This window comes from Squalius cephalus (assembly GCF_949319135.1).
Source record: "Squalius cephalus genome assembly, chromosome: 22".
In the NCBI taxonomy this organism is placed as follows: Eukaryota; Metazoa; Chordata; class Actinopteri; order Cypriniformes; family Leuciscidae; genus Squalius; species Squalius cephalus.
The window spans coordinates 30,033,352-30,059,851 of NC_137143.1; the positions used below are offsets into that span (position 1 = coordinate 30,033,352).

At 35.8% G+C, this 26,500-nt stretch overlaps 2 protein-coding genes across 3 annotated transcripts in view; one reads left to right on the top strand and one right to left on the bottom strand.

The window, feature by feature from the left end:
* Window positions 1-23,044, top strand: mmel1 (membrane metallo-endopeptidase-like 1). Its single transcript, XM_079856737.1, has 24 exons — window positions 1-158; window positions 2,168-2,332; window positions 2,850-2,879; window positions 3,304-3,366; window positions 3,456-3,617; window positions 3,706-3,786; window positions 4,304-4,399; window positions 5,970-6,088; window positions 7,170-7,235; window positions 7,325-7,459; window positions 7,586-7,675; window positions 8,809-8,945; window positions 9,690-9,783; window positions 10,692-10,820; window positions 11,418-11,516; window positions 12,220-12,303; window positions 12,425-12,528; window positions 12,626-12,684; window positions 15,720-15,839; window positions 16,052-16,185; window positions 17,634-17,699; window positions 19,044-19,139; window positions 19,962-20,038; window positions 21,777-23,044. The coding sequence occupies exons 2-24, from the start codon at window positions 2,176-2,178 to the stop codon at window positions 21,874-21,876; spliced, it is 2,298 nt and encodes a 765-aa protein (XP_079712863.1). The 5' UTR covers window positions 1-158; window positions 2,168-2,175; the 3' UTR covers window positions 21,877-23,044.
* Window positions 22,958-26,500, bottom strand: part of prxl2b (peroxiredoxin like 2B) — a 15,377-nt gene continuing 11,834 nt past the window's right edge. Inside the window, exon 7 of one of the 2 annotated variants that reach the window (XM_079856745.1) lies at window positions 22,958-22,992. In XM_079856745.1, coding sequence (XP_079712871.1) covers window positions 22,978-22,992 — 15 coding nt within the window. In that variant the 3' untranslated portion in view covers window positions 22,958-22,977. Of the gene's footprint in view, window positions 22,993-25,396; window positions 26,327-26,500 lie in introns of those variants that run through there. The other variant, XM_079856744.1, reaches the window with a different exon arrangement.

Below are 26,500 nucleotides of genomic sequence, written 5' to 3' on the forward strand. Positions count from 1 at the left end.
AGTCAGAGGAACATCAGAACAGACAGCTTCCCCGACACCCAGCTGTCGGACGCTGCTTCATTTCACCACACACCAGCTCTGGGTGCAAACTCAGAAGGGGTGTTTGTGAAATTGAAAGGCGTCCTAACAGGGCAAACAAGGACCCCATCATCAGAGAGGTACGGACGCTTCACATTCTACAGCATGAGGGTGTTTTTGTGTTGGAACTGAAGGGAACAGTTTTTCTGTAGTTTACAGGTGGAGTTATGTGCTGAGATGATGGATGCCAACAGCTGTTTGTAAAAGGACTTTAATTAACGATTCACTGATTTTGCACATCAATTATTGAGTTATTGTTTAGAGTAATGTAGATTATTTTCCGTGCTGCTCTCTGGTTTTTCTTGATTATATTGTTTGATTAAAGGCATTTCTGCAGGGGACTCTACAGCCATCATTTACTCTCACAGCTAATTTTCTTAATGCATTGCACACATGCAGATGAGCTGTGCTTACAAGTGCTTCCCATGATAAATACAAATTGGACGCATGACAGTTAAAATGAAATGAATGTGACATGCTGTACTTCTTTTAAAACTTATCACTACTATTAGTACAGTTTTTATGATGTCTAATTGCAATTGACAGATAACCTGCAGAAAAGCTAAACTTATATGTGGGCATTTTATTGATGTGGGCAGATGTTGTGTAATACTATATAAATATATGGTAACACTTTACATTAATTAGTTAATGTATTAACTAACATGAACTAACAATGAGGAATACATTTGTTATAGTATTTATTAATCTTTGTTATATAAATGGATAAAAATCCAGCTGTTCATTGTTTGTTCAAGGTAGTTAACTAATGAACCTTATTGTAAAGTGTTACCATATTCAAAATACAAATGTGATTCTAATGATTTTTCCCATATCGTAGTTTAATGCAAATAGTCTCTTCAATGATATAGTGCGTACACATACACACTGTCAGGAGACATGTATTCGTGTGTTTTTATCAAAATGGATTATTACAATCAAAAAGCACACAGATCATTTTTGCCTTGTGCATTGCTGAGAGCTTTTAAACAAATGTGACTAAAAAATGCAATAGAAAAGCAACTAATTTCTGTGAGACTGTTTTCTATGATTACAGTTTTGCCTTAAGACATCAAATGAGTCCGGAAATTAAACATTTTGCAGGAAATTTATCAGCACTTTCCAGCTTCCAAGACAGAAAAAGTGCTGAGGCTGTCATGAAGCAAAAACTCTTTTCTAAAACCACAGCTTACATACGTTTCATGATGTGGTTGAAGACACCCCGAGAATGGTTCATATAGAATCTAGCCATCATTAAAAATTAAACACAACAAAGCTGCTGCTGTTGTTCTGAGTGCATCATTATTACAATAATATAACCATCAATAGATCAACTACATGAACTTTTATCAGCTACATTAACTGCCTCATGCTTTGCTTGCCTCATGTCTTAAAAGTCTATTTACTTTCTTAATATGCATTCCTGGTCCTATTGTTAACGATTCACCATTGCAGGTTATTCAAAAGAAAGAAAGAAAGAAAAAATAAAAACAAGCTCCTACTCTTTCAGCTTGTGTCACTTAGCGCGCGCAGACTAGAGAAAACCCTGGTATTGTTATAGCAAACGCGCATTCATATTTAGATTTGCACCATTCTGGTGTAGCCTAATGTACGATAAAAATTGTTTTTAGTCTTTCCATTGCGTTTATAACTGTGTTATTTTGTTTTCGGAATTGTGGTTTGTTTTGCACTTCTCGGCCACCGTACTACCTCCCTCCTTACACAATCCAATCAATCGATGCAAATCATGCATTAAATCACCCGTGTGTCATCATATTTAGGAATCATATCATATTATCAAAGTAAATGCATACTATATAATATATATAGCCTAGCGTAAGCGTCATAAAATTATTTATATATATTAAAAAGTCAAAGACTGGATTGGAATTCGTGGGTCAAACTGTGTATTTCTAGTCATGTGTCTATCACGTGTCGTCCTAATTCTCAGTGAAATCTCTGAACGAGTCTCTTATTCAGTAGCAGCCGCATTACTGTTTCTTCTGGAGGTAAAAGTGTAAGGCAGGGTCCTCTGATGCTCCACCTGTGGCACCTCGGCCCTCTCCACAAACACTACTCTATTCCACAGCTCCAAGAATGGGAAAATCAGAGAGCCAAATGGACATCATGGAGAAAAGCACTAAACCGAGGAAGCATCGCTGGACTGTGGTGGAGATCGGACTGTCAGTTATTGTTCTTCTGATGAGCTGTGCTCTGGCTGGACTCATAGTGCTCTACACTTCAGCTCTGAGAGGTGGGGACGCGTCACACTCATGTTCAAAACACTCAAACAAGACAACAGACATGCTCACGATCTTTTGTTAGAAATATCCAGCGTTCATTTATTTATTGCCCACGTGGAGCAGCTCGGTGAAACCTTTCTTTATAAGAACTTTCTTGAAAACCAGAATGAAAAAAAAAATTGTTTTTAATTATAAATGAATTATATACAAATTGTATGATTGTTTTAGTACATTTATTTATATACTATTATTTTATTTAATATATATATATACATAATATATATTACATAATAAATATATATATATATATATATATATATATATAATGTATATCAAAAGGTACTGTATGTTTCATATATATATATATATATACTTATATACGCAACTTAAGTGTATAGAGTTATCATATAATGATATCATACATTTTCACATAAATATAAAATGTAGAATTAGCCAAAAACATCTATCAAATGGTTCTCACATCCAATTATATTCTTTAAGATCTTGCATTTTCTTTTTATATTTCAGAGCGTTTTAACATAAATGAATCTTCAAAAGGTAAAGTATGCTGTTAAGTTGATCATAAATATCTGATTTTTATCCACACCGTTCATTTAAATCTGCTGTTTTTTATTTTACTTTGAGTTTTGCCCTGCCATAAATTCTGTATAATCACTCCATATACTGTACAATATGTTTGCACATATAGTATACATGTACTACACATATGCACTACTATTAACAATTGAAACCAACCACAGTGTCAGGGTTTTTTTTCTTCTCATGGCTAACCTTTGGTAAGTGAGTGAACAACTGAAGCTTTATTTCAATAAATTGCATTATAGTACATGCTAGCCTGCAGTGTTAAGCTGAAGCAATAAGCTCTCTGACTATAGAGCTGGACTTTTGAGTGGATTAAGTCACATGATCTCAGCCAGACATTAACCTCAATTGTGTTGTTTATCTCACCACATCACAATAGGGCTGAAATATCCATCAAAAGCTGACAGCAATGTCTGTACAACCCCACAGTGCGTCACTGCCGGTAATGTCTGGAAGCTTTCCTTTTATATACCATGTCCAAACTTATATTCTAGATCTGAAATCATTTCTTGATTCATGTCAATGCCACAGCGGCCCGACTGCTCCAGAACATGGACCCCAGCGTGGAGCCGTGCCAGAACTTCTATCAGTACGCATGTGGAGGCTGGATCGAGCGGCACGTCATTCCCGAAACCAGCTCACTCCACAGTGTGTTCAATATCCTGAGAGACGAGCTGGAGATCGTGCTCAAGGGTGGGTTACGTCAGCTTCACACAAACACCATGAGTGTTGTTTCTTTTAAACAGTTTCGTCTTGTTGGTGCTGATTCATTATCTCACAGGAGTTCTGGAGATGGAAAGTAAGGACGACAGAGAGGCCTTCAAGAAAGCCAAAACGCTCTACAGCTCATGCATGAACGAGAGTGAGTACACAACACTGTGATCGACGACGTATACTCTATTATATTGTTTCTGTTAGGATTTACCACTACTTGTAAAAAATAGAAATATATAATTCATATATAATTACAGAAAAACGTAACATTGAATTAAACGTGTTATTTTGCGCTACAAAGACTGAAATAGTCTTTTCATGTAAAATCGTTTTATTTACAACTTCGAAAACTAATTATTTTACACGTATAGTGTGCAATTCCATAAATCATTGCAGATGATGGAGCTTCATGACATTCTCATTTGTATGTGCTTGTGATTAAACTTAATGAACACATTGTATTTTATACTGTGTTCTATATTGCAATGCCATTTTTGAATCTGCTACATTTTTAGCAATGCTTTATAGGATGAGTTCAAATGGCTTTGAATTAAACACTGTAATGTTATGATGAATCTCAAAGCTGGTTAGTTTCAGGGTTATTATAGTTGACTATTAAAAAGATTTGAACCAACTTGGCCTCGTCTCTCTGCTTCCCCCTGCAGTTCTGATAGAGCAGCGCGACTCGCAGCCTCTTCTCGGGCTCATTGACAGCATTGGCGACTGGCCCGTGGCCTCTGAGGTCTGGAACGGCACATCAGGTACTGGAGATAGCGCAGGCCGTCTCTAATTCACTCGCGCAGAGAATGGCAGCATCTTGAGCTTATCTAAATGGGATAAATGCAAGCGCTCCAGCCGTGCTGTCGCTGGGTGTAGATAAGGCGCTGGACTGATGGGAAAGTCCAGTGGTTTCACAGAGCAGTGGCCGTCCTGCTCATCTGTCATGTGTAGAGGGAGATAGAGCCCCGTCGAGGAGGGTGAGAGGACGAGACAGTGACCCGCCGTGATTATTGGCACTGTGCCTCATTATAGACCTTGAGAGAGGGCAGAATGATTAAATGTAATAGAAGAAAATCGCTGGAATTGAATCTTCATATGCATACATCTACCCAAGCACACACTCTGGCCTTTACTGACAGATTTATTATGTGTCTTTAAAGCAATGGACAGGTAATTAATGCCACTGGAGACGTTTAACCAGAACTGGCCTTTGGAAAACCAGCCTGTAATTATGTTTTACTGCATCTACTAGTATCCGTCTGATTGTGCAAACAAAGGGCAATTTAGTAAGCTGGGTTTTATTATAGGTAATTTTTAAAATAGTTTCTTCCCAGAATTTTGAATAAAAGAGAAATTGACCAGTCATGATGTGCAAAGCAGTCATTTGGCATCATTTGTGGTTATTAAAGTCTTTGAAACAGTGTTTGCAACTTATTTTTACTTCCATAATGTGATGCAAAAAAAAAAGTAGGACCTGATTGTGTCCATTGGGAATTGACTGGATTGTGAAATGGAGAATGGAGCCACAAATGAGAAAGCTGGCTGAAAAGTAAAGTCATTTCAGAGAAAAATATATTTGTTTTCATTGGAAAACCTGCACTGATGAATCACATGCAAGAAAAGTGTATTTATATGATTTCATGATGCAAGATCCCTTAAAATGCAATTTTCTTTCCTGTTTTGATTTATATCCTAATGAAAAAGAAAGTTGAGGCAGGACAGATTGAGAGGATTGTTCTTTTTAGTGAAATATGTGACAAAAGTGCATTTGATCTTAGCATTTATTTTCCTTGTCAAAGTATTAAACTGGCAGTTCATTTGCATTATCAAAAGACTAAAGGTGCTTTAAAATGAATATAAAACAACACAGCATGGAAAAGAACGGGTTTCCTAAACTATTAAAAAGCAGTGTATGCTGTAAAAGCTGTGTATGCATCAACCAGCCCTTCTTTATTGAAGTAATGATGCATTGACATGGATCTTGCAGTTCAGTAAGTGAGTTCTTTCTTGATTCGGTTGCCATACTGACAGATTCATTCAGTGAAGGATTCTTCAGGCTGATTCAAACTGGCAACAACTCTTTTAATTATTCATAAGAATCGACTCATTTGTTCACGAATCGAACTACACAGATATTTCCCAGTATTTTTCCGTATTTCTGAAATGTCACGAACACAGCACCATTCTCATAGTTTGAAAATTGCTGATAATAGAGTAAGACCTAAACATAATAAACGCATATCTGTGCAATGCTTATTTAGTTGTAAAGCATATAGATTGCCTCAAAGTGAACAGACATGGACTAAAAGCCACAAAACTTTGATCTTACAGAGCAAGCGTGGAGCCTAGAGGACACACTGGCTGTTCTGAACGCTCGGTACAATAAGAAGGCCGTGCTGGAGATGTTTGTGTGGCCAGATGATCGCGACTCCAGCCGCTACATTATCCATGTAAGTTGTTGAACATCCTGTATAATTTACATTTATGTATGACTAGCAAAAAACTCATAGTACTGCTACCATGTTTTCTATGCCACACATCTAAAGCGTGCGTCCAGAAAGCCGCGTCTCAGTCAAAGTGCGAATACTAAACTGAGCTCTCTTTCACGTCTTCTTGCACTTGAGTGGACAAATTCACGCAAAATTATGTAAAAAAATAGCGAGTATCCTAGTAAACACAGTCGGTTATGTCAAACGTAAACAATTAAGAAAGTAAACGAGTGTGTACACTGTACAGTATCAGTATATTAGATCTGTGCATTCACTCTTAAAGGGACAGCAGCCTAATATTTCTGTGTTTCTAATGTTAATCAAACAACAAAGGATGAAGAAAAAATCACTCACTGCTCTATACTGAATAACTTTTGTAACTTTAATAAGGATGTTTAATTTATAATAATGAAGTCTATGCGGTGTTATTTTACATTTGCTTACTTAATTACATTTCTGTACCTGAAAACTGCTGAAAAACCTGAAAAGCACTGTTTGCATCTTAGTTATATTGTATTAATTTGTCACCGGCCATTGGCAGGTGTGGTAAAAAGTTAGTTTTAGGCCCTGTGTATATGGTAATGCCATTTTGAATGTACTGTATGTACAATAGAAATACCATGTTTATCAGTCTTTTGGACGTGTATGATTTTGGACATACATTTAAAGAGTAGAATCTAAATATGGTAATCATTCAGCATCATGGTGTATATCAAAGTAGCATGGTATTGCTTTATGATGCCCTGGTAATCACATCAGTACTTGTCGGTTTGATAGATTGGTTGTTTTAGTGGCACATCACCTTTGAAAACACACCGTGGCTAATTGCAATTTATTTCACATAATGCACCCTGATTAAAATGGCATTTGGAGCATGAGTTAATGAAACCGAGTGTGATTTTATGTTGGTTTAATTATGAACAGAGCACTATTGATCTCATGCACGCCGCACCCAAAAGCGATGCAGATATTAACGAATATAGAAGATTGTTTGTCATAACAAGTGATTTTATCATTTAACTACGTCTTTCTGATTGCACAGGTTGACCAGCCAGCACTAGGAATGCCTTCAAGAGATTATTACCTCAGCGATGGGAATTATAAGAAGGTACATTTTTTTGTGAGAGCCATTCTCTCCCTCAATGCTTTTGTTGTAATTACATGAATCAGCAGAACCTCGCTCGTGTTTGTGGGCAGGTGCGCAAGTCCTACCTGGAGTTCATGGTTTCCATGGCGAGGATCGCACGAGAAGACAGGAACTTGACCCAAGATGAAGAGCGCGTGTGGGAGGACATGACTCAAGTGTTGGAGCTGGAGACAGACATTGCTAACGTGAGTTTAACTGGAGATGGTAAAACAACCAAACAACCAAAAAAATAACGCGCTCGAAGCTGGCCTGAGTGTCTGAAATGCGTTCTGGTGCTGTAAATGTCATGCGTTTGCATCTAACTTCAACAGGCTACCTCACCTGCAGAAGAGCGCAATGACATCACCGTGCTTTACAACAAGATGACACTGAGAGAAGTGCAGCAAGCTTTCAACCTCAATGTAAGTGCAGAAAAGCATGGGTTTTTAATGGAAGGGGATTCTTTTACTTTTACACTTGGTCCCCCTTTAGTCTTTAGTGTAGTCAATGAAAACTGCACCAGAAAAAGCTGTTATAATATACACTACTGTTCAAAAGTTTGAGCTTTCTGTAAGATTTTTCTCTTCTGCTCACAGAGGCTGCATTTATTTGATCAAAAATACAGTAAAAACAGTAATATTGTGAAATAATATTACAATTTTTAAATATTTCTATGAGAATGTATTTTAAAATGTAATTTATTCCTGTGATCAAAACTGAATATTCAGCATCATTACTCCAGTCTTCAGTGTCACATGATCCTTCAGAAATCATTCTAATATGATGATTTGATGCTCTAATCATTTGGTGCATTTAACATTATAAATGTCTTTACTGTCGCTTTTGATTCATTTGATGCTGAATAAAAAAAATATATATATTTCTGACCCCAAACTTTTAAACAGTCTAAACCTGAAGAGAAATTATGGTTGTTAATACAACAAAATAATTGTGATGAAAGGGATAGTTCACCCAAAAATAAAAATTCTGTCATTAATTACTCGTCCTCATGTCGTTCCAAACCCGCAAGACTTCAGTTCATCCTCAGAAAACAAATGAAGATATTTTTTATGAAATCTGAGAGCTTTCTGTCCCTCCATCGACAGCTACAACACTTTGGCGCTTCAAAATGTTCACAAAGATATCGTAAAACTAATCCAAATTAATTGAGACTCGATCAGGTTATATGATGAACATAATAAATGTAGGCTTTTATTCAGATTTAAACATTGATCATTGATTTCTGTCCCTCTGCTTTGTGGTGCTCTCATGAACGGGTTTGGAACGACTAATGAAAGAATTTCAATTTTTGGGTGAATTAACACTTTAATGTCATGATCTCCCACCAGTCTTTAGAAGACAGAATATAAATGTAATAATGTCAAATTTGGTCAATTTTATATATTATAGTTACAGTTTTTTATTATTATTGTTTATTGTTTTTGCACTTTCCCACAAACCCCTGTTGATCCAGGAACACATCCTACTTCTCCAAATGATCGTTGTTTTCTCATTAGAGCACATATGCTTCTCGTTTCTCTTTATGAAATGTCAGGGCTTTAATTGGACACGCTACATCCAGGGAATCATGTCCAGCGTGTCAGTTACGGTGCGACCCGAAGAGCCCATGGTTGTGTACTGCTCACCGTACCTGGAGAAGCTCCACACCGTTCTTTCCAAGCACAGTCACAGGTGATGTTCTTAGGTGACGCTGTTTGACACATGTTAGTTAATTCTTCATTGTCATGTCAATTATGGTCATCCAGAAGAAATACATATTGCTCAGATGTTCAGTGGTTTCCGAGATGAGACGACTTAAATGTCTCACGGAAGTATCAACTTTGTCACCTGTGCTTGTCCTGAACTTGCTAAAAGGAGAAATAAAACGAGACAATAATTGACACACAATGCGAGTAAATGAATGCGGATAGCATAGAATTTGAGTTCATGTTGAGATCTCTGACTTTGACACACTTCTGAACACAGATTAAGACATCGTTAAGATCTCTTCAAATTTGTGCTCCATTTAATCGTATTGATATCTAGGAGAAACACCTTAATTATTAAGGAGATCTTCTCTACACTATTAATATACATTTACATTTATGATGCTTTTATCCAAAGCGATTTACATTACATTCATTATAGTATTTCTTCAAATTTTAAATTAGTTTTCATTTTTTAAATTTAGTTTAATTCATCATTTAAAAATATTTCTATTTAGTTTTTATTTCAGGTTTAGCTTTAGTAATTTTAATTCTTAAACTTATTTCATTTAATGAAAATGTTTTTAGTTTTTGGTTAGCGATAACAACACTGCTTTAATAATCCGCAACAAACACATTCGCTGAATTTAAGAAATGAATATCAAAATGTACGTTGCATAGTTCTGTGCTGTATGATATTAAATGATCTGCACATTTGTGATCTCGGCAGGACTCTGCAGAACTATCTGGCATGGATGCTCATCATGGAGAGGGTCAACAGTATGAGCCGTCGCTTCAAAGACGTGAGAGCGCACTACAGAAAGGTCAGTCGCACTCGGAGCAAACACACACAGAGGAGAGCTCTCGTGGCATTTAACTTCGCCTGCTTTAAAACTCACTTTTGGTGAGCCGCTACTGTTTCAGTCCAATGGGTTCTGTTTATTTTTATTAAACAGCTCTCTTGAATACTTGATTCTGATTGGTCAATCGCGCCATCCAGTGGTATGTTATTCCCCAATAACAACCGGTAAAACCTGTTAACACAGGCTCATACGGGTAACTGACGTTAGCGCTATACTGTACGCTTTCAAAGAACGTTTTTTTCTTTGTGGAAGTTTTGCGTTTGGTGAGATAAAATGGTAAAACTCATTCAAATCAATATTTTGTGTAGTTATTTAATTATGTCATCCAGTATCGTGGACTCGCTCTTTTTTGTTTCATTCAAACGAAGCTGCTGCCATTTTGCGACGATTGTTTTGTACTCTGTTGAGTTATAAGATAACAAACAGGTACGATTTTAAATCAATATCAATATTTCCATGATTATTTATGTGGCGAAATGCTGTGTAATAAGTGGTATGACTGTACCGCATCCCTTAAATGTCCGTCTTGTTTTAACTTGCCACGCTGCATCTGCTCTCTCCGCGGAAGCTTTGTGTTTAAAGGTCTAATCATTCGACAATATGTCTTCATTTACTTATGTGCCAAGTAGTCGTGTAATAAGCAGGATAATGTACATCCAGCCGGTTGTTATCTCAGAATAAACCCCTTCAGGCTAATGCAAGACTGCCCTGATCACCCTGTCAGGGTTTATTCTGTGATAACAACAGGCTGGATGTACATTATCCCTTACTTATTTAACACGGTGTTCTCAACCTTATTTTGGTCCCATTTTTCTTCATTGCATTGTGTGTGTGTGTGTGTGTGTGTGTGTGTGTGTGTGTTCACTCAGGCTTTGCATGGCACTACAGTAGAGGAGGCGAGGTGGAGAGACTGTGTCCGCTACGTCCAGGGCAACATGGAGAACGCCGTCGGAGCCCTGTACGTCCGGGAAACCTTCTCTGGAAACAGCAAACGCATGGTAACACTAAAACACCAACTCTGCCCTAAAAACACACAGCTAGACATAACAGGAACATCCTCTTTCAATGCTTTACACAATCGGAATAATCACACAAATGGATTGTTTAGACTGTTCCAACGATGGGTTCAGTGATTTGACTGTTAGTCATCTCAGTTTATTAAGTTTATTTTTAATCTAGGATGATTTTATGTAACTCTGCATTGAATATAAAGATGTATGTGGCTTTATATAGTGTTTCTAGGACAGTCTATTCTAAATAGTTTTCTTCATTTTAAAGTCAGCATGAAGTCAAAATTAATCTGAATTACTTCATCATCTTTCATCAAAATGATGGAAAACGACTTTTCCTTTTTGGCTGACATGACATAGGCCTTCTAAAAAATGTTTTTAACAATTAGTGTTTTTAATCAGTTTTAAGATGATTTTTTAATTTTTTTATAATAATAATATTTTTATTATAAATTTTATTTAATGTATTTAAATGATACATTTTAATTAGATTAATTGAATGATATGCCAACTATAATAGCTATTTCTGCTATTTGAAAAAGGATTTCATGTTTAGTTGAAATGTGTCTCTCCGCTGTTGTTTAGGTGGGTGAACTGATCAAAAAGATTCAGGAAGCTTATGTGGACACATTGGAAGAATTGAGCTGGATGGATGAAAAATCCAAGGAGAAGGCAAGAGAGAAGGTAAGATGGTTTTAATGGCCACAACAAAATAAAATGTTTTTATTTCTGGAGTTCATTCCTTAATCCCAGGGATTCCCAAACTTCAGCTGAACCCCTTTAAACTAAAATATTGACACATTGGCATGTTTATGGTTCTCTAATGTCGGTTAATGGTCACATGACATGCACGCAAATATTTTTTTAGTTTTTTAATTTGATACTTTTTATTTATTTTTTATTTATATTTTATATTTTTATAATTATTAGCTTTTCATCAACTCACAAACCTTTGCCGTTCCCTCACAAATCCCAGTCTGGAAAACCCCACCTTATCCTATACACAATTAGCTTTGTTAATAAATTAAACATTTTAATCAAATTAATTGCATAATATTCCAACTATTTTTAAGCACAATTTCACAACAGTGGTATATCAGCATTACTTGGTTTATAATTTCCATTTTTATTATGCATTTTATGTATATAGATTTTATCTTTTGTTATTATCATTATTAAGTGGGTTTGATCTTTAATCTTACTTTATATTAATTATGATATTTTTATTTGCTTTTGGTGTTTACTATAATTATTTTTATTTTTATTTTATTATTTTTGTAATTTTGAGCTGCATTTATTGAATGAAATGTGCTGCAAATAAGGTTTATTATTAATATTATTATATTAGCTCTGAGCTATTTTCGCTTTCCAACCTCCTGATTTGCAGGCCATGGCGATATCGGAACAGATCGGTTATCCCGACCACATCCTTGAGGAGGAAAATAAGAAGCTAGACGAGGAATACACACATGTATGGAAACTCAGAGACCCTTGAGCTCAAAATAAATTACCATTCAAAGCAACTTGTATCTGATTACATAAATACAAGAATGATACAGCTATGATACGTGTTATTATGTTTCTGTTCACAGCTTAATTTCAGTGAGGAGAACTACTTTGAGAACATTCTGGAAAACCTGGCAGCATCAGCCCAGAAAGGTCATAAAAAGCTGAGGGAGGCCGTGGATCCTGACATGTACGAGACACATAAATATATGCTTGAAAAGACATTTTCCTTTCTTGACCCGTCACTGAGTCATTGCTTTTTCTCTTTGTCTCTATGAATGTGTTAGGTGGATTATCGGTGCAGCTGTGGTCAATGCATTCTACTCACACAACAGAAACCAGATTGGTAAGTTCATATAGTTAGAAATATATCCATATAGTTAGAAACATATCCAAACATAAGCATTGTTAATTCATGTTAGCTAATGCATTAACTAATGTTAACAAATGAGACCATATTGTAATGTTACCAACAAACAAAATGAAACAACAAAATGGCTGAATGCACTTTACAATCCGTCCAGTCTATTTAAAGCAAAAAGTCCACCAGCTAGACCAGCACAAACCAGTCTAGTCCAGATTCACGGTGGCCTAAACAGGGGTGTGTTTCCCGAAAGCATTGTTAGCCAACTATGTTCTGTCGTTATCAGCGTATAGTTCAACGATTCGGTGTTTCCCAAACCATAGTTCCAATGAACTTTTGCAAACAGCATCGCAAAGTTGAGGCTCTCGACCTGTGGCTAGAAGCAGAGTTTCCTGTTTGCATGATGTGGACTCAATAAATACTTATCTTGAGCAAAATAAGCAAGCTGACATTCAGGACAATCTATATCTTTTATTTCTAATACATACAAATGTCATTTAGGTCTACTTCTTTTAGTTTGTCAAGAGATTTAAAGGGGTGGTTGAAAATGATTTGACTTTTCTAACTTTAGTTAGTGTGTAATGTTGCTGTTTGAGCATAAACAACATCTGCAAAGTTACAACACTCAAAGTTCAAAGCAAAGGGAGATATTTGCTTTTACAGAAATCGTTTTTTAAGGACTACAACAAACGGCTGGTAGAGACTACACGAGCTTCCTCCCGGGTTAGTGACATCACCAACCCTAGAATTTACATAAACCCCGCCCCCGGGAACGTGATTTATAGATTATCAAGACAGAATATGCTAATCAATGACTAGAAGATTACACATAAGCTACATAAATTCACCAACTAATCATTCAGAAATGTTGTCTACATGTTGTCACTTCTTCTTGAGTCTCTCCATCATTCTGACTCCGGTTTGAATATAAAAGGCTAAATGTTTTGTGTGTGAGGTAAAAGGACACAAGCTCTTGAAGCTCCACCCCCTGTACCGGGAGCAGCAGCTCATTTGCATTTAAAGGAACCGACACAAAAACGGTGTGTTTTTGCTCACCCTCAAAATGTGACAATTTTAACATGCTATATAAAAATATCTGTGGGGTATTTTGAGCTAAAACTTCACACACACACTCTGGGGACATCAGAGACTTATTTTACATCTTGTGAAAAGGGCATTATACCACCCCTTTAAAGTATGTGTTTGAAGAGTGCGCATGTGCGTACGTGCTCTATAAGAACAAGCCTATGATTGAATTTGGAAATAAAGCAAAATAACTGAGAAAAAAGAGATCATTAAAAAATCTAGCATTAATTCTATCGCAAAAGGATTCATTAAAAGACGTTATTACTCCAGCACCTGCGTGACATCATTAACAAACGTGGTTGAACGACAAATTTGCGGCGATACGGTTTGGGGAAACAGTCGTGACTAGCTAGTTGATTTTGTCAATAATGCATCGTATATGGTAGTTAAGCAGCGAGTTACATCATTGTTCGGGAAACGCACCCCTGACCTTTCCACAACCGCAAGCAAAAAAAAATCAGCAGTCCAAACGCGGGTCTTTTGTGAAGTATTTGTTCTGGTCAGATTTCTCCTAAGCTTTTGAGGGCTCTCAATACAAACGCTTTCTCAGCCCATTGTCATAATGGCTCTAATGCCTGTAGTGCTTTTTTCTTGTAGATTAAACAAAGCTAGTTTCAGGCTCCAGTGCCCACAAAGCTTGTGCTTCCAGAGATGGGCTGCGGACGCCAAGCGCTGGTTAATACACAGATTACAAAAAGCCAAGTGATTATGCAGATTTTCAGCGGGAGAAATTTCCACATAATTACTCTTAGATTGCACATTTTAATGTTCCTGGACAATCTGGGAAACACTTCGAGCTGAATTGCCATTTTAGAGACAAGAGCGGCAGCTGTAACTGCGGCACGATGGCATTTTGAGCCCTATATTCTATAGCTGGAGGACGGTACACAGTAGAGATCTTTCTGTCCTTCCAATATCACTGGTGGTGATGGTATATTACCGTCACATTCTTTCAAATGAGCACTTCTAGAGTCTCTTAAAAAGCACTTTCCACACTCTCATTTATTTAATTTGTCCACTAACACGATGTCCATTGACATTTCTTCTGAACTAACAAATGTCATCCACCAAATCTCAAATCCCCATGCATGCTGTGATGGAAATGACATTTTAAACATTTGTGGAATAATGGACTCCTTCAAACATTACATGACTCGCATTTCACTGACGGTTGGGTAAATTATGAATGCTAACATTTTGAAAAAAACATTATTTGGGAAAATTGTTGATTGATGTCACAAATAAGCACCGTGGCATCATCTAAATAATTTATGCACAATAAATATTGAAATGTGTATATGCAAAAATATAAATATGTTAATATAAAATGATCAACTTTAAATTTAAGTAATAATTTAAATATATTATAATAAATGATCATACTTCAGAAGATGTTTTTACTTTAAAACACTATATTCCATGCATTCTCTGAAAAATAAGTCTTCTTTTAAGACATTTAAAATATTTTTACTGACTTTTAGAATTTACTCAAACTGTTCTCGAACATCAAATTGTAAATATAATAAATAATATAAATATGCTAAATTATCATACTTTATTAAATTTAATGCTTAAATATATATACACATTTCATGTTCTAAAGTTTAGAACATGAAATGTGTATATTTATATTTTAAGCATTAAATTTAATATTTTGAAAGTCAGAGTCTGGGACAATAGTAAAACTAGTGTTGGTAATTTGCTAATTTGACCTTCAAAAAAATGGTTTTAGAAAAAAGCTGAAATCTGTTAGATTTAATAAAAAACAAATCAACCTCTGGGACATAAAAGTTTCCAAAGTTAACACTCTACTAGTATTAAAATGAGCTGTTTGACTCAATTAGTATCTCAAAAATGCATTTCCTGGTCAATTATCCATGCATTATGCTGAATTCTATCTCTTTCTATGCATTCATCTTTCTTTCCTTCAGTGTTTCCTGCTGGCATCCTCCAGCCTCCGTTCTTCAGTGAGAAACAGCTGCAAGCTCTAAACTTCGGTGGAATCGGGATGGTTATAGGACATGAAATCACTCATGGATTTGATGATCACGGTAATATGGGTTTCATCTGATGGATTGTACTAATTATCAGTTAGCTGTGGATGAATAAACTTTGTGGATTTGCTGATTATCAAACTCTGTGCTAAATGACGGGTTTTAAATATCACGGATACATTCTCCATTGGACCAAACCAGCATGCCACAATGCTTGTCTGTTTAAAAATATGACTTTGTTCCACAAAATGAAATATTTATTTTCATAGGCCGGAATTTCGACAAGGACGGGAACATGAACAACTGGTGGAGCAACTACTCTGCCGAGCAGTTTGAGGATCAATCTAAATGCATGGTTGAACAGTACGGCCAGTTCAGCTGGAAACTTGCAGGAGGACAAAATGTAAGTTGAACCTCGGTTCAGTACAATGGAAATAATATGAAAACAAACAATTAAAACTGATATTAGGTTTATACTTACAGCACTTGTAGAATGTGCTTGCTTTGGGTCCCATCCAAGCATTTCCACTGCCCTAAAAAAAAAGCAATGAAATTAAATGCAGAGCAAATTAAAACTTTTGCTGACATACAAATGTCAACACACTTGAAAATAGAAAAAAATCTGCCGGTTGGGCAAGCGAAAATAACTTAAAACTCAAATAAATATCTAGCCACTAAAAATGAATGGATTTCTAGACAGAAATAGATTGAGTTGAACTTTTTACAAACATTGAAAATGTTTAGTGAAGATTTAGTGTACTCAAGTTAACACCCCATTGGCAATTTTTTACAATATTTATTTGTGTTTCATTTTAAGAGAGGCATTTAATTATTTGCAAGATTTTTTTTATTACAGTAAATAAGATGCACTGTATTCAGTGCATTCTCTGAAAACTTGTTATGGACATTTTGCTTCTTTTAAACATTGTTATTGACTTTCAGAAGATACCGGCAAATTCAGCACAATTCTAGATAAATTGAGTTGAAGTTAAGTTTTTGGTTTAAAAAAAGAAAATCATGATTCTCCCACGATTCTGATCGGACAACTAAACAAAATAGCATAATTTAATAGGGATTCTGACAAAATGTTAATTGCTGCCGTCTATTTAAGAATATGTCCTTTTTATTTATTATAATAAATAAAACAGTTTGATTAAAAAATTCAATGACTCACTCATTAAGACTTCACTTGTTTCATTACTGGATGAATCAGCATTTTTTAACGAATCTCTGTAATGAATGATTCAGTGACAAATAAAACATTTTAACAGTCACTTGTTGCCACCTACTGGTGTAATGATGTAAATGATTCAATCAAGCTACTTATAAAAGGTGATTTACTGTGATTTTCTAGTGTTCATATCTGAACTGTAAACTTCTATCCCAATACTTCTGTCATATCAAAGTCTGTAATTAAAAGATTTTAATATAAACTCAAACATTCCAAACTTGATACTAGAGTCAAACTTTCGATGTGATTTATATATGTTACACAGTGTTGTTATTGTAAGCTAAAACTTAAAATTAAGCTATTAAAATAGTTTTTTATTAATCGAAATGAAGCTGAAATAAAAGAAAATATAAATACTGGATGAAATACTTAAACTTAAAAAAATAAATAAAAAAAATTGTAATGTTGCCAAATTACTATTTATATAAAATAAGTTGAAGTACTAAAATTAAAAGCTAAATTTAAATATAAAAAAGTAATAAAAATGACAAAAGAACCTAAAATTAAAATGAACAATGAAAGTGTAAAAGTAAAAGCTAATTCAAAATATTAATAATTACTATAATACCACATGTGATAATTTAATAACACTAAACGATGTTACATTCATGTTGTTGCAGGTCAGTGGCATCACAACATTAGGAGAGAATATTGCTGATAACGGTGGGGTTCGCCAAGCATATAAGGTTTGTATGATTAATTCCCTTTAAACAACCAATTAGTAACCTGATAAAAACTACTCAACACCTTAGCAACCACATAGTTGTGTTGCTAATTTGTAGGTGGCTTTGGATAAAAGCGTCTGCTAAATGAATAAATGTGAACACTAGGGGTGGAACAGTACACAGAAGTCACGGTTCGGGTCATACCTCGGTTCAGACATCACGGTTCGGTACCAATGGAGGGAAAAGCAAAACAAAAATGCAGAAGGCTTGTGCATGTCTCAGGCTGGACCACCAAAGGAAAATAAATTACTTAAGCCTTGTATTTTTTAAATAAGTTTTATTAATAAAGTAAAGGCATAGAAACAGTTTATTTGTAGTGCACTGACAATAGTTTTATATAATTAGTTCATTAATTAAATTAATAAAAAGACCTTGAGATATGTTTGGTAATTGTAACTGAATGAATTGAAAATGAATTTGCTACATTTCAGATTAATATATTTGTTTTCCTTAAAATGTTAATTAACAGCAGTTTGAATGATGTCCTGTATAAACATAAACTAAATGACGGAGTATGTTTTTATGTTTCCACTGTACGATCACGCCTCTCTCTCTCTTTCTCTCTCTCTCTCACTCACTCACTCACTCACTCACTCACTCACTCACTCACTCACTCACTCACTCACTCACACACACACACACACACACACACACACACACACACACACACACACACACATGTCTGGTTCACTATCTTTGCGGGGATTCTCCATAGACTTAATGGTTTTTATACTGTACAAATTGTATATTCTATCCCCTTACACTAACCCTACCCCTAAACCTACCCATCACAGAACACTTTCTGCATTTTTACATTTTCAAAAAAATATACTTTAGTATGTTTATTAACCCATCCCCCTCATGGGGACCGCTGGCTGGTCCCCACGATGGAGGTGATCTCAGGTTTTACTATCCTTGTGGGGACATTTGGTTCCCACAATGTAATATAAACCAAACGCACACACACACACACACACACACACACACACACACTCACACACACACACACAACATATTCCAGCATTGCAATCTTTACAACGCAGCCTGCTTCAGAGCTAAAGCGGAGCTACAGATTAGGTGTCCCTAAACAACCAGCGTATCTAACAGTAGTTCTGCATTACATTAATTCATTTTTATACCGTGTATTCTCCGTGTATATTCATGCACCGAACCGTGACGCGCGTACCGTTTCGGTTCAATACCCCTACACCCCTAGTAAACACCCTATAGCATCATGGCAAGCACTTTTCACATTTCCTTGTAAAAATCTGTTTATGTGAATTAGTTTTGTGTGTGTGATATTAGGCGTATATAAAGTGGTTGGAGAGGGAGGGCGAGGAGCCCCATCTTCCCGGACTGGATATGGATCATAAACAGCTCTTCTTTCTGAACTTTGCCCAGGTGTGTGACCATGAATTACATACACTTTAAAACTCCTGCATGTGTTCACCTTGATGTGCATGCGAGGTCAGTTTCACATAGACTGCATCAAATTAAACTGGCATTACTTATAAGATACAGGTGTTGCTTAACCTCTGGAAAATAAACGACTACCGGCTGTCTAATATATGCTTAAAGGGATGGTTCGGAGTAATTTCAACTTAGGGTCCTTTGCACCATGACCTCGGTCCCTTCTGGGCGTTATTAGTGCGGTAATTTACGAGATACAGCCTTGGATCCATTAGTGCCTGCACTAAGCCATTCGGCTGATATCTCTAAATAAGCTCTAACTTTAATAATGTTCGACCAAGGGGAAAAAAGCTTCTGGGGGGGGTTTGGCTCGAGGTCATGGTGCAAAGGACCCTAGGTTGAAATTACTCCGAACCATCCCTTTAAAGGTATAGTTGACCCAAAAATGAAAACTATCCCATCATTTACTCTACTTTTTAGGTGAACTATTCCTTTAAGGCATCATGAATCATGTCATCCACTGGGATGAGTACTGCTTTAAAGGACTGGGATTTGAACAGTCATTATTTGGACAGCCACATGTCAAAATATGTGTTAAAATACACAACTGATCTGTTTTGCAGAATCCTACAAATGTCATTCAAGCATAAAGTGCATTTTAGGTCAAAAATAATGTTTAAAATCCATGTGTTCATCTGTCCAGCCGACTTTAATATGACTGGGTTTAAAATCCAAGTGTTCATCTGTCCAGCCGACTTTAATATGACTGGGTTTATTGTATTGAATGTAAAAACATGTGTGTGTGTTCTTTAGGTCTGGTGTGGCGCCTGTCGCCCTGAGTACGCCATTCAGTCCATCAAAACAGACCCACACAGCCCTCTGGAATACAGGCAAGATCTTTCTATTAAAAATGAAAAAACGTATCCAAGTCACACTTAAAAATGTCATTCAATTAGGTTATAGATAGCACATGCTATTAACTCTTTCCCCGCCAGTTTTTTTTATTTTTTTTGAAGTTGCCAGCAACCCACCAGCATTTTTGATCATTTTCACAAAAGTTTCAAAGAATATTTTGTTGTATGAATATCTGAACATGCAATATATCAAAAGAAAGAAAGACCCTCGACTTTTAAAGAAAAAACCTGTTTTATTCTAGCTTCATGCTTTTTTGATCAACACTTGAATGTGGGTAAGTTTCATAAAAAAAGCAACATTTTGAGCAAAAAGCTGAGAAAATCGTGTTTTTTTTTAAGACTTCGTCGGGATCAGATTCAGAACGATGATCAAAACACAGATGGAGTAGATCGAGTCCATCAATAGCTTCACAGTCCTGTAGCTCGTCCTGGGTCGACATTTCATTCGGTAACATTAGGCGGTTTTAATTTATATGCGGTTTAATATTGATGAAATTTCCATCAATGGCTGCGAAAGAGTTAAACGCAAGCAAAAAGAATAAGCAAGAATTCTTGAAACTAACAAATTCTACCCACTAAAAATTTTAATGGATCTTAAAAATCTAAGTTTTTAACAAACATACACTACCTTTCAAAAGTTTGGAGTCGGTAAGATGTTTTTGAAAGAAGTTTCTCATGCTTTATTTAAAAAAGTAATATTGAGAAATATTATTACAATTTAAATTAACTATTTCTATTTGAACATGTATTGTAAAATATAATTTATTCCTGTGATCAAAGCTGAATTTTCAGCATCATTACTCCAGTCTTCAGTGTCACATGATCCTTCAGAAATCACTCTAATATGATGATTTGATGCTCAAGAAACATTTCTCATTATTATTAATGTTGAAAACAGTTTATTTTTGTGGAGACAATGACACATTTTTTTCAGGATTCTTTGATTATTAGAAAATTCGTAACAACAGCATTTCTTTGAAATCGAAATCTTTTGCAACACTATAAATGTCCAATTCTTCTTAGAAATTTAATGCGTCCTTGTTGAAATAACGTTTTATAAAAAACTTACTGACCCCAAACTTTTGAACAGTAGTGTGTGTGTGTGTGTGTATGTATGTGTGTGTGTATAATATATATATATATATATATATAAATCAACTTTATATTTCCTTACCCCAGTTTGCTATATTTTTAATAGATATGTAAATAATATAACGTGGTAAAACCTGAGCAAACTGACTTCATACATCCACTAAAAATCCTCAAAACACCAGCTGATTCAAAGACACTAAGCAAAATTTAAGATAAGAAATCACACGCTGCTTTGAAACAATATGTATTGTGAAAAGCGCTATACAAAAAACATGAATTGAATTGAAGAAAAGATCCTGCAGCGATGTTGTTGTTTAATGCAACGTTTATTTTTTGATGTCCTTGTTTTAATGCACTTTATGTATTCTTATGAAATGTGTTCTACTGTATGTATAAGTATTGTTGATTTGTTTTAATGTATTTTATCTGACATTACACCTGCCCAGGGACTCCAGTTGGCTAAACTGGCACATTGACGTAAATGTTTATTAATGTGCACTGTCCCTGTAAACACTAAACTGTATAAAAAAGGCATTTTTAAGTGTGATTAAAACACATTTTATAGGGAAAATGTAGGTGTTTTATAAAGGATTGAGTGCCATGTCGTTTTGTGTTTTAACAGGGTTCTCGGTTCCCTTCAGAACTTCGAGGCTTTTTCCGAAGCGTTTCATTGCGAACGAGGAACTCCCATGAACCCCGAGGAGAAGTGTCGAGTGTGGTAACCTGCCGTCGGAGTTCCTGGAGTCAGTGTATATTTTAGGAAGAAAGGCAGCGGTTAGGAGAGCTTGTTGTGCTGTTATTGCTGCCCGTCTGTTAGTCTGACGTGACAGACGCGACCACGGCGTAGACACCCACATGTGTGACTGCATAGATGTCTACTGTGAACTTTCAAAAGCGCACATATAACCAACAAGTGCAGGCGTCGTGAACGTGCGCAGTGAGGGTGTTGTTTTCCTGAAAAAGAGGCATGCTTTTTCATCGTCTGTTCAGAGACTTTTAAGCAAGATTTCGTCCTGTTCGCTTGTTTCCTTTGACACGTTATTAGGTTTTGGCATCGGAAAATCCATGTAAACGAAATAGTTTCACATTAACGAGAGGGAGGGTTTTATTGACATCAGATTATTTTTCCAGATTATGTAAACGGATAAACCCCACGGTTGGCTTTGGATTCTGTCGGCTCTCCAAGAAGACATCCGTTGTGCTTGAGCGATCCTAAAATCAGCCAACAACTGGAGGCTTGGAAGCCGAGCGAGATTGTGGTTTTGAATAGAACCCAGTCGAGGCATCATGTTTCGTTTCATAATAAGCAGCCTTGAAACATTTTGATTATGGTATAAGGCATTATTTTCTAAAGCACGCAGTGGTGAGAGGCAAAAGCCAGAGTATTGAGCGCTGTTTTCCCCAAAAAATCCTAACGTGATGTACGTTTCACAGAAGAATCTGTATTTCTTTGAAAGCGAGGGCTTAGCGTTACGTAAACGGGCCCGTGTTGACAATTGACAACCTTAAGACTGTTAAAACCATATCGCTTAAAGCTTCATGTGCTTTTGTCCATTAATAGATCCTATTCATGGCCTTGCCTTGTAATTTAACTTCTGTTAAAGCCGGCAGATAATGGCTGGAAGCCGCTGCAATACAGGAACGAAATAGTTACAACAAGAACTCAAGACTGTACATTTGTTTCATACAAGCTGTGTGTTCTGCCAGGGAGCGCTTCTTCTGTACGTTGCTATTGTTAACACTTACCTATGGATGTTTTAGCATGTTTAGGGATAAGAATCTGAGACTGAGGGCTCTTCAACCTTCTCTTAGTAAAAACATCCTCACAGCATTGACTTCTGCAAGTAAACATAGAGAAATTGTGTTTTTTAGTACATCAAGGTCACTTTCTTAAGCAGTAACCAATAGTTTTGTCATGAGTTAGTTTAGTTTTAATACTTCACAAGCATTTGATCATTGGTGGAAATGTTCATGTCACATAAAAACTACAAATTAAAGTGGTCAAGTTGGAAATTCCTAGTAAACGTCACAATTTATTCCTGTGATCAAAGCTGAATTTTCAGCATCAGTCTTCAGTGTCACATGATCCTTCAGAAATCACTCTAATATGATGATTTGCTGCTCAAGATTATCAAGAAACGGCATTAAATTAAACATGTAAGACTGAAATAGTATTTTCTTGTAAAGCATATACACCTATAATCTTTGTTTTATTTTCAACATGGAAAATTGCTGGTCGACTCTAACTCTAACCAGCTTGGTCTACCAGGGGCCGGTTGCATAAAGACTAGTCTTACAAGTTAGTCATCAAATGTTTTCCTTTAAGACTGTTCAAAACTTTAAGTCCGTTACATAAAAACATAGATTGATCTGATTTGATACTGAAAAGTAAGACGTAATGGCTATGTCTATGCAACTGGCCCCAGGTCAAATTCTATCTAAACTAGCCTGGACCAACTATAAAATCTCATGATTTTCCAGCAGGGAATATGTCATTTTATTCATAAAAGGTGGCATGTAACACCAAACCATTTCCGGACAGGAGGAATCGTTAAGCAAAGGTCTCACTCAAGGATCCGTAAGCCAGTGGGTTTGTGATTTGAAGGAAGTTGGCGAAGTTGATTTCATACACTGATCTGAGATAATGGGGCAGCAGGGGTTCATGTGTTATCTGGAGCCACAGCCGACAGTTGTCTCTCAAATGGACACTTTCGAGAGGCGGCCCCCTCATTAGAGACCCGGTCAAGGCCGGGGACTGTTATTTCCGTCTTGATTAAGCCGTAATGACAGCAGAACTAAAGAGCCGAACAGGACGCAGGAAAAATGATAGAATGGAAAAGATCAAACAGACGTCAGAAAAATTGTCGAGTTCTTCTTGGAAAGCTTAGCGGAGTCGATATTGGGTTGCCTTGGGTTATTGATTATGACTGTTATCTCTCACGACAGAGACTTTGATCATTTGAATGTTCATATCTGCCTTCATTGCTAGCCAATCTAAACCTCGACACCACTCTAATGGCACGTACTGTTTGATGCACGGGAGATGAGCGATGTATTGAATGCAAGCAACTTTAGAACAAATTAAATATTATAACTTCGGATTCTGCTAGCGGTGGAAAGGGTTTTAAAGTGATGAAATGCCAAATAAAACATAATCCCTGAATTATTAGTGCATGCATTTTCCAATGCAAGACCTGCCAGACAAGAAATGCAGCTCTCTGCCTTTCAATAAAACATCGAAATTGGATATCTAAGGATTTGAGCTTTAAAAGTGCTGGATACAATCCAATGGTTTAGAAACAATAGTAGACCCAATAATGCAACATACTCTAAAAGTGCAGTATTGTAATGTTTTATTATGGTCAGGGAAGAGAATGTGCATATTGGTTTTATGTACAGTATTTAACAATGTTTGGGTTGATTTACTTGCCAATCACATCAATGCGAAGTCAGGTGCATTATGGCAAAATATGTTACATATGCATATACACAACATTATCAATTCCCTGATAGCACGCATTCATCAGCCAGACGCCTATTCGTGCATTTTTTTTTTTTTTTTGCCTTAAGGCTTTTAATATTATGACTATTGAGAACAAATCAAATGAGGTGTGATGTGAACTACCTGTTCTTTATACCGCATTAAAGAGCGACTTCTCTGTGCCAAGGATTGCTGATTGCTTTTGAGAAAATCGCATTTTAAAATTGCTGTTTTGTATCTGTGAAACACTAAATCACCCTCTGTGATTGTTTATACGGCTGCTTTGAAGAAACCTGAACTGAAGGAAGAATAACTACATATAATCTATCAAATACTTTGCCAAGTGTGAATTGTAAAATATAATTTGTGTGCATTTTAGTGTCTTCAGTGTCGTTGGTTCTGAAGGTGTTTAATTAGAAATAAGCTTATGATGATTAAATATCTCTTTTTCAATGCATTATATAGGGACAATGCCAAGAACTTGTCAGACTCAAGAATGGTTCACAATTCCATTTTACAGATTCTGTTATTTTTTGTTTTTCAGTTCAAGGATGAATCTCATGAAAACATATCCAAGTTACATTTCATTAAAATTAAAAACTAGGGGTAGTTGGCATATATATACTAAAAAATCAACAAAAAAAAAATGCTGGGTTGTTTCAACCCATGTTTAGGTCAGCCGTTGGTTTAAATTGTTTAATTAAATGTCCACACTTGACCCAAGCATTGGTTAAAATAACCCAACATTATATATATATATATTCTTTCCAGGTTTTGTGAGATTCACCCTTATGTTAAGATATGCCACATGACCACAGATGCTGCTATATGAATATATGTCTGGGGCTGGTCTTGTTCTGTTCATAGACTAGTTGACTGTTGAAATATCTCAGTTAATACGTACTGACATAAATGCTCTTGATATTATATGGGGTCCACGTTTGATCGAGACCATATATGTTTTAATGACTTTCCAAGTGAATGCTTTGTAATTATATTGTTCTGCCTATATTGATTGTTCAAGGAAACATATATGGCTTAAAAATGTTATTTAGCTACCTTAAACTTACTGAGATATTGTATGATATATATAAGAGAAAATATGTAAGCATCAAAAATAAACTTATATAAAGCAACAAATATATTTCATGCATGTGTTTCTTTCACATTCACACGTAAAAACCACAAATATACTTTGGTTAGAGTTTTAATATGTACATCTTAAAAAATGTCATTCACATTCTTAAATTAACAAGTCACATTTGGTCAGAAGTGTTTAGAAAAAACAATCTATAAATTCAGGTTTATAAAAGAATCTCATTAAATGGAGTATCTTATGACAAAACACAAACTTTGAGGATTTGAGGATCAAACTAAAATTTGAGGATCAAAGCAGCATTAGTGTTTATTCACACAACTACTGTGAGAGCTTAATTACTCATCAACAAAAGAAACAATGCATAAAAAATGCATTGTTGATCAGTAACTATGATCAACAATGCATTTTTAATGCATAAATGTAACTATGATCAGTGCATTATATTTTAGCATCTAAACCAAAGTATCACATACATGTAAAAGATGATTTGAATCAGATTAGGGGGAATACAACACTGGATAACCAGGAATCACAGTCCATTCATCCCTGAAGAACATTGAATCCTCTATCTCGTGCAAACATCTTCACTGCACTGTAAAAGACACAGAAATATTAAAATCATTTGGTTGATAGTGTAAAAATGAATAATGAAAACTTGAGTATAACATTGGACCTCATTTACTGTATGGAAAAGAGAAAACAACACTGACACATTTTTTAAATATCTGAGTTTGATATATACGACATGACGGTGAGTAAATGATGG

What these genes read in the sequence shown, in the direction of transcription:
- mmel1 (XM_079856737.1), top strand. Translation starts at nt 2,176, where the DNA reads ATGGGAAAATCAGAGAGCCAAATGGACATCATGGAGAAAAGCACTAAA. An exon ending in TGAGAGCGCACTACAGAAAG is followed by an intron (nt 9,784 to 10,691) that starts GTCAGTCGCACT and finishes GTGTTCACTCAG; the next exon opens with GCTTTGCATGGCACTACAGT. An exon ending in AGGAGAAGGCAAGAGAGAAG is followed by an intron (nt 11,517 to 12,219) that starts GTAAGATGGTTT and finishes CCTGATTTGCAG; the next exon opens with GCCATGGCGATATCGGAACA.